The sequence below is a fragment of the Camelus bactrianus genome, chromosome 1 (assembly GCF_048773025.1).
Source record: "Camelus bactrianus isolate YW-2024 breed Bactrian camel chromosome 1, ASM4877302v1, whole genome shotgun sequence".
Lineage (NCBI taxonomy): Eukaryota > Metazoa > Chordata > Mammalia > Artiodactyla > Camelidae > Camelus > Camelus bactrianus.
The window spans coordinates 45,038,810-45,054,286 of NC_133539.1; the positions used below are offsets into that span (position 1 = coordinate 45,038,810).

Here is a 15,477-nt window from a genome sequence, read left to right on the forward strand (position 1 = left end):
CACCTAGTGAGTCTACATTACATTGGGCTCTGAATTCTGATAATTCAGATATTAACTGAGAGAGGAGGCAGGGTGGCTTGTTTGAAATTGTTTTAAAGGTTTCAACCTAATGGAGGGATGAGAAGATCATAATCAGAGGGCGTCCTGTTGAGTGAAGCACCATGCTTCGGATTGTCCCGAGCTGGAGGCCTGGCAGGTGGTAATGGCACTGGATCAGAGGCTGAATCAAAAACATCTCCTAGAGGATAACACAAAATCTTAATGTATTTTCAGCACAACAATGGCATGGAATTTTGCCTTTAAATTCTGACCATTAAGATGCAGAATACAAAGAGAACATGTTTTATACCTACCCTTTAAATATATGCCTAGCTCAGGGATGTTTGATTTCTTCACCTCTGAAGATGTACCATGTGTTCCATTCAATATACAGTGGCCATTGTCACAAGCCCTAAAGCAGAAACCAAAGGACAAAAATTGTAAGGATAATTACCTTCTACTTAAAAGTTATCTGGGGTGGGGAGACGATGGGCTCTAGCAACCCTGCTCATATAATAAAGTGTGAAAATAAATTAGTATTACTTACACTTTCTCCAAACAAGGAAATTACCTAGATACTCTTCTTAAATACTTTTAGAAAGCAGAAGTAAATATCCCATGGAAGATACTTTTTTTTTTTTAAGTGAAACCAAGAATTACAAGGTCCACTTACTCTGTCTGTGGAGTGTGCACCTACCTTTACTTTAACCACAACCACTCTCCCCTCCACTGCCATGTACATCTCTCTAAATAAATCTCCTCTTAAAAAAACAAAAAACGAAGAATCACAAGGGCCACAAAATTGTTGATACCCTAAATACACCTGTGCAACTAATGTATTGTTTTCAAAGACTTCAGTAATACCTTATCAAGTTTTTGAACAAAAAAATGCAATAAGGCAAAAAATCGAAGTCCCAATAACGTCGTGATTTGTTGATGGAATTTAACATTGTATTTTTATTTCTATAATTGAAGCTTTCCTTTTAATAAGCTGGAGAATTAAATATCCATCAAAGAAGGAGAATTACTAAACACTCAGTAATTCCATTCAAATTCTGACAGGCACAAAGACCTAAAGTCTGGAGTGTAATTTCACCAGTCGTGAACAAAACTCTGGCACTTCTGACAAACTATAGAAAAATGACTTTAGCAAAGGCCTTGGGTACACAACAAGTATTTTAATCTAGATCCTGTAAGGGATAATATTTACTAAAAAAGTATTTTTGCTGTTGGTATGAATGCTTCAGAATCATACTTTGAACAGAATGGAGAAAACTGGGGCACAGGAAGGGAGCAGCAGGGGGAGAAGACATGGGGGGTATTTTGTCTTCAGAATATGTAGCAATGGACTATCTGCTCACAAAGAGCTACAGGAAGCAGAGTTTGTATTTTACTTTTCTCTGATTTGCTCTGGATTCTTGGGGCAAAGTAAAAGTACATACATAATAGAGGAGATAGTAGATATTTGAATAGTTATTGCAGAGTGCTTCATCTGAAATTCATTTCCATTCTCTCTGGTGGCCACATCTCTTTTAAGGAGCCAGAGATGGTTCATTTAAAAATAGTTATCATGTATTGAATTTTCATAATAATGATGGATTTTTACTGGAACTGAATTATTCATGTACAGTTTAACTTTTTCCACATATTGACAATTTACTTCTCCTGATGTTCCAAAGGGGAGAAAAATAGAAGGAAAGGATGTATTTAAGTTTAAAGAGTGCTTTGTAGAGGACCTAAGAGGACACTTCATCCATCAGCTTTCAAGAACAAATTAGATAAAATATTCACTCCAATTAAGTTTAGGGATTATCAACATTTATTACTTCTCTGTGACAGTAGAAAGATGGTAATGGTGGTTATAAATCAAATTTATTTTCAGGATTTGGGAGGCCTGCCACCAAAAATCTCATCTACTATGATATGACAATTAAAATTTAAAGTATTAAAATTATATTCCTCACTTTTCCAGCAATGAAAAAAAATGAGATCCCAAGGAGACCAAAAAAGCTCATCTTATTTCAGTTTTTAAAAATCACTACACATTCGTAAGCGCCAAGGGAAGTGAAAGTTGTAACAATTTATATTTGAAGCAAAGGGATAACTTCTTTCTCTAGTAAGAGTAGTAGACATTTGGTTCTTCTGACACAGCAAATTAATCTCTGTTATTTCTGTCTTCTCAATGATACTGTTTTACCAACAAATGTCTTAAAGACCAGCAATCAGCAAGAAATGCTTTCGTTCTTGCTTTGAAATATGATGCCCTGGACTGCAAAGTGTTAAGAACCCTGGCTAATAATTCTGTCGAGTTGCTCATTCTAACCATGTAACTCACTAAGACTGATCTCTGGTTAAAGTGAAGATTTGCTTCTCTTTTCCAAGTACTGCAGTCAGATACTCGAAGAAATACATTAAAACATTCTTTAGATTTTTCATCTGAAAAGAAGGGAACACTCCACTCATGAAATGCTTCCTGTTTGACTCGACCTCAAAAGGAAATGGCACAGTGAGTACAGATGATACAGATGACTGAGGGGTTCAACAGCCCTCTTATCCCTCAGTCAGTAAGGAGATACCGGACGGCAAGAAGGCTGGGCTCAGCAGTGGTTGAGCCCTATTCTATGTGCCAAGCATAGGTCCGGGGATGTAATTATATAAATAAAACTGGAGCTCAGAAAATAAGTTTGAAACTCAAATTTGACTTACTGAGTGTGTCATATTACATTAAAAAATTAACAGAAAAAGATTATTATTTACTGATTCAATTATATAAATGCAGAATTGTCCTTCTACTTAGAGACAAACTAATATTTCAAAACACACCACCCATTTTTAATAACTCATATATACCTCAATGGGGCTGCCACTTCAAAGACCAAGGATGTCTCCATTATAGTGAGAATAAACAACAGACAAGAAGAAAAACAAGACACTATTCCTTACATTCTTGCTTGATCCAAGGAAAAATAAAATAGCACCTGATAAAAAATAGTTAAGGGAGTCATTTTCTAAAAAAATTCTTCAAGATCGGAAAGGAAGCAGGCAGCACATCAAGAAAGAAAACGAATATAAATCACAGCATCTTCACGTCACGAAGAAAAGCTCCACGGAAGGTTAGCATAATACCTTAGCTTCTAAGCACCAATTTTTCTTCATGAGATTATGTGCTTAGAACTGATAAAATGCATTGAAAATAGATACTGAAAATTCATGAATTAATCACCACTATATGTAACCTAATGTGAAGTTTTATTAGAGTATAATTTGTTTTTGAGGGGGAGAGGGGCATCTAATTATTCCATTAGATTCACTAGGCAACTAATTTAGTCAAAGGACTTCCTACTTAATGGAAATCTGCATCTTTTTGTTTTCTCTGAAAGTAATGGAGAAAACAGTATTATAGGTAGAAGAGGCTTTGAGCAAGAAATCAAGGATTTTTAATTAAACAGATGTGATTCAGTTGCTTAAAAACAAGTACCACAAATGAAAATGCTTATGCAGATGTGAGGTGATAAAAAGTGGCCCATATTCTTACCTAGGAGGCGGTTTTACGTTATGACAATGAGATGGTTGTGAATTCAGGGAAACGGGATGGGATGAAGGAATCTTGTATTCATCGTCATCTTCCTCTACTGGGTCTCTTGTTTTCTCTGAAAGGGAATTTGCTAATGGACCAGTACACCTACCAGAGGGAAAAAAATCCAGTCTAGTTTAAGCATAATAATTCAGAATAGGCACATCCGATGTGACATATTCAAATCAAAGAACTACTTTGTCACTTGTGTTCATTTTTCAATTACCGGGTAACATCAGAAGGGCTGTTCTCATACTGAAATACAAATGAAAAGGATTTTCAATCTTTTGTTAAGACTATGAATGGAATCAAAGAGTTTTCATTCTTATAATTTGAAAAAACAGCACAAAACTAGTAACCTGTCAAATAAAATAAAAAGGTCCTGGAGTTGCAAGAGAATACATAAAATTATTTACACCAAAGCTATTAAAATATTAGCATTTTGTTCTAATTTAACTTAAATTGGTAAATTAAGATGACAGATATATATGCATGGTTGTTTCATATATTAATGAAGTCTTTACAGAAATGTCAAACCTTCTGTCTCTTGTGAATATTACCTATAGTTGAAAAAATGCAGTTTAATTAAATAAAACAATTCTTTCTCCTATGAAGTTACAATGCAGATTGTTAATTTTCCTCCAACAACAAAAGAACTTAAAATGATGAAACAATAGAAGTAGATAATAAGAGAGCTTTTTAAGTCTTTAAAGGTAGAGTCCATTATTTTTATGGCTAAAATTCTCTGGCTAAATAAAAAAGAATGAAAATGCATAAAACAATTATCTAAAAAAATTCAAGTATTTTACTCATCCATGTGAATAAATAAACAAGCCAACATTTTTTTTTTAACAGTTATTGCTAAAGGAGTTTACCTTGATGATGCCAATGAAAAATACCAAAATAGAAACAGAAACCTACCCTCACCAACTTTAGGACCATCAACCAGTTTGCAAGACATTGGAGGTACATGTGGATCCAAAGCTGTTTGTGAACCGTCATGAATGAATCTCAAGATAAATCTGTTTCATTGATTTTTTTTTTTTAATCTTTATGACTGCAATTTTGAAGCACCTTCTGTAGAGGGAGCAAGAGGCCTTTGGTATATGAGCCATCAAGCCCAAAATAACTTTCTCATTTTGATTTCTTTACTAGTTAGAATGAAAACAATTTTAAGGGATTTTGTCTGCCCATTACAAGAGACATTTTGAAAAACCGAAAGGTTTTCAAATTTCAGCTGTATATCTGAGTGTCCAGGAAGTTCAGAGATGAAAGAGAAATCTCTAAGATTTTTCAAAAGTATATTTTAACCTGCCTTTGAAGATCTTCTCAAGATTGATTTTTGAATTCTTGTTTGAGTGACCTTTGGAATTCAGGTGACAGTTTATGGTGAGATGAGAGCACAGTGATACAGTGACAGGAAGTCCACTGTCACTGCCCAGAGCACATGCTAATAGCCTTATTAATAACCTAAAGGTTACACCTACTGTGGTGTATGTAACCTCAGGAGACGTACATTCCAAACGAGGACCAGTGAGTGTGGACTGCAAAATGGTGACTTGATGGGAATTAGAGCAGGAGTTTCACACACTAACTTTTCACAAATTCTTATAAACATGGATGTAAACTGAGCTAACTCAAGGACCAGAATGGGTTCTATTACCAAATAAAATTCATGAGAAAAACACATACCCTTTTTATGTCCTAATATACTTCCACGCATAATGAATTTTTTTTCTATACAATTCAAGCATTGGCTGTACAAACGAAAAAGACTTATTGACCAAATATTCAACAACCACATCAATGTCAGGAATGTCCTATCTGCCTGGTGCAGCTTAATTCCAAAGAAGCATGGCACTGCGACATAAGAACAGACAACTGAAATCACATCTGTCCTGGCTGATCCTATATTTTTTCTCCAATGATAAATATTTAATCAGGGTAATTCCCCCTACTCTTTAGCTCTGCTGCAAATCAACAGAGTATTCCTGAAGGAAATGAAAAGCAAAGCCCACCTAAAAGTTCATGGAATTATAAGGGCTTACTGCTAAAATTTACTAGTCACAGATAATTAGCTTAAATGGATTTTAGTGAATTGTATCTAGAAGTGAAAACTCTTCGAGTGGCATTTGTTGTATATCTAAGTCTGGAAAAAAATGCTTCAATATCCCATTTATCACCATTTTAATAAAGTTCTAAAGAGTCAGATTTAATTTTTCTTACTATATTTTTAATGCAAACTTTTAATATCAGTATAATATTCTAGTTAGATAAAAATAAAGCAAATTTATAAGAACATCATTCCAGTGCATTTTATTCAGTAGTACGTAAATTTTTATACAAAATTATCTTACTTAGTCCTGAAGGGGGAAATAAGAGCAGTGTCTGTCATTAAAAAATAGGAATGTAAACATAGACTCTGGGTGATTATGTGCAAATGTAGGTTCATCATGTTTAACAAATGTACCACTATGGGGGAGTGTGCAGATGATCAGGAAGGCTGGGCAGGTGTGGGGGTGCAGTTATATGGGAAATACCATATTTTCTCAATTTTGCTGTGAATCTAAAACAGCTCTAAAAAATAGTCTTAATAAAAAAAAAGATGAGGAAGGCACAATTAAAGAAGTTGTATATAAAATACCAAAAGAAATCTCAATTAAGGTAAATAATTACACCATTTGTAATTATATATGGGATTTTTTCTTTTCACAAACTCATTCAAATAGTAGGTTCCACTTTACCTGCAACTAGAAAAGCGGTAAAAGGAATTCATTTAAGAATTTTCATTAGCTATCAGGGATGTTTACTTTTGATAGTAGAGAAAATATGTAACTTATGGTACATGGGAAAATGTTCAGTCATTGATTTAGCTCATGGGAAATTTTTAGGATACCAGAGGAATAAAATAGAGCAATTTTATTTGGCTGGTTCCAAGTTAAAGCCGCCAAGTAAACCATCCTCCCATTTACCCCCATTACTTCATTCCCTCTGTATTTCCCTCGTACATGCACAGAGTTCCGCACTGCGGCTGTCATTCCTGAGTTCACGAGCTGGTAACGCACAAGGACACACACTCTTAAAGATAAACAGCCATCCTCCCCACCATCCGCACTTCTTGTTAAATTCACTGTGTGCCAGTTAAACCTTTGGTGAGAAACACACCCACTTTCTGCTGTGCACACTTGAAACAAACCAAGAATGTACTTTCTAATGCTGCTCTCAACTAGTGATGTTTGCATCTTCGAACTCACGGCTCGTGGACGCACTCCTCTGCAGCCTTGTGCATTCTTGGTTTGAGAGGCATATAGAATCAGAGGGCTGACTTTCTGCATGTCCCATTAGCTTTACCTGATACAACTTATACCCCAGACATCACCCTTCCCAAGTACTTTTCTTTCCTTCATTTGAGCAATTCCTGATACTTTGATTAGTTCATCAACTTTTCCAGAAACAAAATAAAGTAGAATCATCCATCTTTACTGTCTACAGATGAACCTCCTGTGACACTGTCCCACAGTCACTGTCTTTGAACTTTAACCTTTCCTATTATGTGTATTTAGGAAGTGTACCTCCAGCGACATAATTTTTTCTATAAATTCGTCTGTGTCTCCTCTATTTCTGTCCTAATCGCAAAACGCTTAAGGACAGGCCCTGAGTCAGCCAAGGCCTGGCACGGTACATGCCCCGCAGAGCTCTCTCAAGGTTTTAGACGAAAAGAATGAGAGGCTGTTGGGGAGATACATGACCAAGCTGTTGAGGGAAAGAAAACAATCATTTTTAGGATACCTTCAGAATCTAGAAAAACATTTAAAATATATTATTTTGCTTCTTTTCTACATGTAACGATCTTTATTTAATAATCTCTGAAGGTAATTTTTAAAAATATCTCTTATCAAAATCTAATCTTCAGCACCTGCCATATACATTAGTCTGCATTTCTTGTATTAGCTATCCCAATCTTAACGGGGAAAAGAACTAATGCAGAAGAATCACAGGCCAGAGAAGTGGTAACACCAAATCTGAGTGTATCTGAAATGATGACTGAGCATGTGCCACGTGTAAGTCACTTCCCCAGTATCTCTGAGTCAGTTTTATAAATACATGTACTAATTCTGAGGAATCTTTCATAACATCAAGAAGAATCAGTGTGGTATATTATTAGGTTGAGTACAAGCTTTAATATAAGCTATAGTTATAAGCATTTTCACTGACTTGTTTTTAAGTTGCAGAAGGAAATTTTAAGTTAATTTTTAAGTTAACTTATTTGGGACCCATATTCATTTCTAACACTTTTAGGGGGCAGCTTCAAGATAGATGTTCAGGAAACTTACATTTTTTGAGAATCTAACTTTCCAATACATGTTGAACATTAAAAACTTCATGATGATATTTAAAGTGGCAATATTTACAATCACCAATAACTGTATACAACCCAAATGTCCCTCAGTGGAAGGATAAACAAACCATAGTTTGTTTTTACAATGGAATACTTACTCTGAGCAATGAAAAAGGTACAAACTATTGATACACTTCACAATGTTGGTGAATATCAAACACATTGTGCTAAGCAGAAAGAAGCCAACATCAAAATTTAAACTCAAAAATTACTGTATGATTCTATTTATATGTCCTGGGAAAAGCAAAACTATATGGACATAAATCAGATTGCTAATTTCCATGGGTTTAGGGTAAAGGGAGAAACTGACAGAAGGCACAGGGATTCTTTCAGAGTGATGGAACTGTTCTGTATCTTGATTGTGATGGTGATTACATGAATATGCATTTGCCAAAACTCACAAAACTGTATGGGGTGAATTTTAGTGTACATAAATTATGCTTTAACAACTGGAAAATTTCACTTTAAGGTTAAAAATTCATTTTAATTCATTTAAGATATTCCAGATAAGCATGTACGCTTAATATCCCTAGTGGCTTTCAAATTATTTATCTAATTCCATTTGAGCCTACAAAGAAATGACAACAGAAACACAAGAAATGCTTGGACCTGGTGGAATATGCCAAGATGCCCTCACTTAATGTGAAAGTAAAATCTCATTTTAACTCTACACATTTTCCATGAATGGCTCAACCTGTTCATGGAAAAATGGAGACTATACAGTAGATCATGTCTCCATGGGACAAAAGAGAGACAGTATCAGTAACAGAACTTAGATCGCATATTTAAATAGAATCCAGTGGCTCATATTTCTGTTTAAGGCTACCTAATTATTTGTGATCCTAAATCAGTTTTATGGTAAATTACAAGTAACAGATTTGTCAGACTACTGGGATTAATGTTAATATCGGTTTTCATCTTAGCTTTTAGTCAGAGAAAATGAAAGATCAGTGGCATTTGTGGCATCCCCTCACCCCGATTACAGCCCTCCTCCAAAGGTCACTTTCCCACAGAGGAAGAGAGGGGGATTAGAATTCTCTCTGAATTTAGAAATTACAACACTAAAGTGAAAAGGAGAAAAACAGTGCCCATGATATTTACTCTGTACCCTCTCCACACACTATTGCTCCTTCTGCTGAGGCTAGTTTAAAATGAAATAAATACTTGCAGCCCTCAATTCTTTTCACCAGTGTGTCAGTAAGTAGGTTCTAGGGACTCACTACAACACATCAGAAAACCTACGCTAGGATGGCCAAGCTGCTCTGCAGGAGATGTGAACAAAACTTAATTTATAAATCAATAAGAATATGCAGAAAAAATAAAGTCTGAGTTTCAAAGACTGAGTCATTTCAGTAGGTCAAGACTGAATGCACAAGCATTTCTACATGATACATCAATGAGAGAAGAGTGCCCCAGCAGTCATAATGAACAAATTGAAAAGAAGGACCCATCCCACAGCATCCTGCATCTGTCATGTCAATCGTTCCTTACAAAGGACTGCCGTCTTCAATAATGGTGCATCTCCCCAAGGTCAAACAAACAAAAATAGTGCATCATCTTTGCAAGTCTTTAAAAGACTTTAAGGTACTAGAAGGAAAGCTGGTTCAAAAGTTGATAAAAGAACATCCCTGTTCATTCACTAGGGTTAAGAGTGCTCTTAATTATAGCTTCATCTGCCACTTAAAAGTTTTCTACCATATTTTCTTATCTTTAAATCAATATTAATTTCTTATCATTGAACATAAACAGGGTTGGTGTAAAACTGAAGTGCACATTGTCTACACAAATTCTTAGGTGAACAATAACAGAGAATGTTTTCCTGCTCTTCTGCCATTAAGCGTAAATAACAGAGCCCGGTAGGTACTGTATCAAAGATGAAAATTTTCCATCAAGTTTATTTCCCTTCAGTTTTTAAGAATTAAAATGTGATGTTTGTTTTAATAACTCCTGTGGCTTAGTACTTTTTTTCCTCTTCTTTCTCTGTCTTTCACTCCTCAGTCAAAAACAAAACAAATACTTCCCCTCTCCGATGAATCTGAACCAGCACTTCGGTCAAATCAGCCCAGTTTTATCATTTTGCACTTCTCTACAGACCATCTCAGCCGTGGTTTTAAGACAGCCACCCTCAGGTGCACACCTGCAGGCCCGGACGCCGGTGCTGTCTGTGCTGTCTGGGGGGGTGGACCTCCTGGGTAGCTCACTGGAAGGTGGTAGTGGTTGAGGCTACATTCACAAATCCTCATTTCTAGTCTGTTTTCCCCAGCAATTTGGTATATAAAGGGAGATTATGGTCATAAAAGATAGACAATGTATACTAAGATTTTACTACACAGAAATGTTCTAAATATGCTTTCTACAATATCAACATTACAGGGGTAAATGATACCGTTTTAACGGTGTTATTTTAATATCTATTTCTATATTGTTTAAAAAATATTACAGGATTATATTCATATGCCTAAGAGTGTAATTAATCTACCAAATTTGGGCAGTGGGCATGTGGAAATGAATTTATCAACTTTAGATAGAACCTACGGAAATAGGTACTCGGATACAATGTAAAGTTTAAAGCTTAGATGGTACATCCAACTGTCCCTTGACGTCACTTTGGATGTGTGTGCTTAACAGGCATCTGAAACTCAAAAGATCCATAAATTTTACCACCTCTGCTGCCTTCCCATACCTGCTCCTTCTATCTTCTCCCTATCTTTGGTAAATGGCACCAACGCATTCATCCAGTTTCTTTAGCCAAAAACCCATACAAGAGTCATCCCTGACATATCACCTCACAGACATCCAGTTTATTAACAGGTACTGTACTGTTGGGTCAAGATACAACCCGAAGCTGACCATGTAACTCCATCGCTATCATTCCAGTCAAAGCCCTGACTGTACCTGACTGGTCCACCACATCAGATGACTGCACTCTCCATTGACTTCCCTGCTCCCACTTCTGCTGTCCTAAAGACAATTCTTCACATAGCAGCCAGTGAAACTCTTTAAAAACACAAACCAGCATCATGTAACATTGATCAAAACCTTCCGACAGTTCCTAAAACTAACCGGAGTCCTTACCGTGCTCTAAAGGCAGTACACGATTTAGCTCCTGCAAGATCTTATTCAGCTCCAGCCCCCCTGCCCTTCTTGTTGTTCTTCAGGTACTTCAGATATGCCGAAAGGATCCACCTGCCTCACTGTTTTGCACTCCAGTTCTCTTTTTTTTGTTTTTTGCTCAGACCACCTCATGGCTTGCTCTCCTGCTTCTTTTGGGTTTCTGTTCAATGACCTTTCCTGATGACCTTACCTAAAGTGTAAACCTGCCTATCACTACCCCTTTCCCTGCTTTATTTTTCCTCCTGGCATTACCACTACCTGACAGTATACTTGAGTTACTTGTTCCCTTTTGGCTTGCCCTAACTAGAGCACGAATCCCAAAGAGGATAGGATTTTATCTTGTTCACTCTGAATCTCCAGTACACACGGCTGAATGAAAGTATGATAGGCAAAATCTGGATTCTCTACGCATTGAGCTTAAAATATTAGCACCCTATCTATCGGTTTAGAAAAAATACAAAGATCAACGCCACCACCTCCAACCACAAAAAACCCTTTCTACAAAAATATGAATAGTGATTCACGTGTATTTGAAAGCTTAAGATTAACATGTCAAAAGGTCCATTTCTAAAAGACAAGGCACAAGAAAAATATTTGTCTAAAACAAAATTGGCATTCTTCAGCATTCCAGAACATTATCTCACCTGGAAGTAATTATTCCATTATTATGATAATTCCTTTGCTTATTTGCCAATATCTTGTGTCAAGTAAAATAAATATTTTTAACTGTTTCAGGTTTCATTTTGTTTAGTTTCAAAAGATCAAATTATTTCAAGATAAATATAATTTAGTAAAAATTGACACTACATGTAAAAATAATCCACATAATTTTTTTCATTCTTCCCCTAAAAAATTACAATCACCCATGTTTCAAGCTGTTATTTAAAAATTTATAGCTGAATGTCAATCAACTTGGTTAAGGCCAAGTTTTTAAGAAAAATAAGTAAACTATTTAAGAAAAATAAGTAAATCCATACATACTAGTACAATTTCAGCTTACTTTTACTACAGAATATCTAAAAAAAATAAATTCAATATTTTTCTAGGTCTCCAGGTAAATTACACAATAAAAGTCACATAATTGCAAACACACTATTTTACAAGAAAGTAAACACTATCAGAGTCACCTCTTCTATCAGTATAATGGGAATCAGAGTAATCAAATAATTTACCAATACACTTCAATGAATATTTATAATAACACAGTATAGATTTAAAGGTAAATGTTAGCTTTGACATTACTGAATTCAACATTGGGATTTTCAACATTTGTGAGAACTGTCAGGGTCTATGTTGGGTGGCAATTTGTTTTGTTTTGTGTGTTTTGGTTTGTTTTTCTGGCTTTGGCCTAATTTTGAAACATGCACTAAGACAGACCCTAACATGGAAACAGGTACCTGAGCAACCAATATCCCTATTTCACTGAGTGACATTTTGCTAAGACTATTCTGTGCCCCTACAGAGCTCAGTGTCTTTACTCACTGTACTCTGGTTAAACACTCTAATGAAGCTGAGGTAGACAAGACATCAAAATCAAAGCAAACTCAGAGCAGGAATCCAACTTACACTGGCTTCAGAAATGGTATGCAACCAACTATAAATGAACATTCACGTTTCCAAGTACTTCATATATAATTAACACTAAGGATGACAGCCCCTTAAAATAACATATATGGAACCTAAAAAGTTGAAGCTCGAAAGGATTTTAGAGATCATTTAAGATAAACAGACGGAAAAAGTGAAACCTAAGGCAGTTACCTTTTTCAAAGACAGACAAATACTTAATGCTGGAGTAACGTCTGGGACCAAATGTGATTTTATTTTAATGTTCACAATTACATGCTGGTTTCATAATAAATACAGTGCAGCATAAATGATTAAGAAAAATGCTTATTAAAATATTAAGCAACAAAGGAAGGCATGAAATTATCTCTACAATGTAATCTAAATCACATAACAAATCTAAAGTGAAAAAATGTCAAAATGTTAAAACTCTGGGCACTGATAGTTGCAGTATGTATATGCTTGTATTTAATTTTTTCCTTTTTATATATTTGCCATATTTTCTAAACAACTGCTACCTATATGGCAAAATAAAAAATAAAATGGAGAGATAAACATGCCATTAATATATAAAAATAGATAAGAAATAAATTTCTTCTGTATAGCACAGGGAACTATATTCAGTATCTTATAATAAGCTTTAATGAAAAAATATGAAAACAAATATATCTGTGTGTGTATGTATATACGTGACTGGGACACTGTGCTGCACACCAGAAACGGACACACTGTAACTGACTATATGTCAATAAAAAAACCAAAAACCAAAAAAATAAGCCGTTAAAAGCCAACACTTCTATTGTTAACTATTAATGTGCAGTACAAAACAGAAAACTAATTTGCTGTTACCAATTCACTGTTAAAGTATTTCTCTGGTTAAGCAAAGCAACTGCATTGTTTCTGAGGCAAAAAATCAAGAGTAAATTAGGAGAAAGTATATCCACATGCATATATAAGCTTAAGTATTAGAAAAATATCAATAAAATGCATCTTTCTATGCATTTGTTGTTCTTTATTTACAGAATTAAGCACTTAGTATTAACTATGAATGAAGCGAACTGTAACCCCTGCTTCTTATCCCACTTGCCAATATGAATTTAATAAACAGAATGTAAAATTTTTATCTCTAATTAGCAAGATTTCATTTACTTCATTTTCTGATGTTCTCTGAATCAGCAGCTTAGATGTTTTAATTATATACACATATATCCAGAGTTCATGCGAGGCTACAGCATCATGTTATCACTGATGTAGATCCTACTACACAGAGTATGTGCATTTGCCTCTAACTTCTATGTCTGCTACATATCCAGCAGCACCAAGAAAAGTGGCCACTGGAGAACCGTCCCATTAGGTTAGTTTCCCACTGTTCCCTAAATGATGTCCAATTTCACACTCTTGCTTTTTCTCATGCACACCTTTCCCCAATTGTGCCCATCCTCCATGACTCAGGAAATTTCCATCCTCTCTATAAAACATCCTTGACTTACCAAGTCTTTAACAGCCATTCCTCCAAGCTTATATAAAAACTAACAAGTCAGATTCATACAACTTACTGTATAACGTTCTCTTATAATTTCATGTATGCTAACTATTTTAAAGCAGACTGTCAATTTCTTGGAAGCTGGTATTCAGCTTCTCATTCTCTTGCGTTCAGTGATCAGCAGAGGAAGGAGTGAAGGTGCTCTAAGACTTTCAACTAGAAAAGGGGATCTTAGCAGATAATAAAGTCAACCAACCAAGCAACCAGGTGTTCTCAGTATACTCACTAAACAGCTAACAAAGTAAGGTGTTAAGGGAGAATCAGAGTTGATAAGAAAAGGGTTTTACCCTGCAAATCTTATCTTTTTAATGTGGAGAGGCACTTTTATATTAGAGAACAGTAGCACAAAGTGCATAATTAAATGTGTACAAAATAAACTCTAGGAGGAGGAAGGAGAACCATTATGACTGAAGTCACAGAAGATTTTATAAAGAAACAGAGCCTGAGACATGGATCTTTAGAATAAAGATTCTGAAAAGTGGTGCACAGGAGGCAACAGCATGAAAGACTCACAAAACCAGAGGGGGAAAAAATCAAGACAGGACTGGAGGGAAAGCATTAGGAATCACTGAACGATGTTTTAGTTGGGTAAAATTCTGTGGATCTTACTGATAGCAGGAGAGCACAGAATTAAATTAGAAGGCAGGAAAGAACAATGCTGGGTTTTGAGTAGGAAAGTGGTCAGAAAGCAGAATTTAAATTACATCAGGTGTGTGAACTAACTATACTGGAGGAAAGACAGGCAGCTTGATTTAATATAAAGAGGAAAATGGGAATCAGGAGACTCGGCTTCACCCTGGTTTGATGTGGGCAGGTAACAGCACTGGCCTGACGTGCCTCTTGTGCCCCACTTTCAAGTGAGACACCTCGGTTAACTCGTTTTTCTAGCTTTATAAGCCATCGATATTAGTTCTGAGATCATATCATATGATCAGGTACAAACCTCTTTCAGTTGTCCAGTTATGAGGCAAAACCAGGGCAATAGGGGAGATTAGCTGGATGTAAAAAAACTTTAAAAGTCAACAGGATTTTAGTGGCTGAATGGATTTGAGAGATGAGAAGACTGGAAGAGCCACAGATGATTTTATGATGTCAAACTGGGTATTTGGGACAGACATGACACCTCTGAGGAAGAGAGGTGAATTGGACGGAGAGCTCACGGCGCTACTCGAGCTTCGTCTTGGATGCTGGGAGGACTTAGCATGTAAAGCAACAGAGAGAAAGCGATCTTAGCATGTTGGGAAG

At 35.7% G+C, this 15,477-nt stretch overlaps 1 protein-coding gene across 8 annotated transcripts in view; it reads right to left on the reverse strand.

Moving 5' to 3' along the window:
- CBLB (Cbl proto-oncogene B) overlaps window positions 1–15,477 on the reverse strand; it is a 259,796-nt gene that overhangs the window by 21,677 nt on the left and 222,642 nt on the right. For 6 of the 8 annotated variants that reach the window (XR_012506666.1, XM_074362754.1, XM_074362775.1 and 3 more), the window contains 3 exons: window positions 3,575–3,721; window positions 354–451; window positions 107–238 (listed from right to left, as the gene is read on the reverse strand). Coding sequence is in view for 7 of the 8 variants with exons in the window: in XM_074362754.1 (XP_074218855.1) it covers window positions 107–238; window positions 354–451; window positions 3,575–3,721 (377 nt within the window). In the remaining variant the exon portion in view is untranslated. The remainder of the gene's footprint in view (window positions 1–106; window positions 239–353; window positions 452–3,574; window positions 3,722–15,477) is intronic. The other 2 variants (XM_074362784.1, XM_074362767.1) reach the window with 1 other exon arrangement.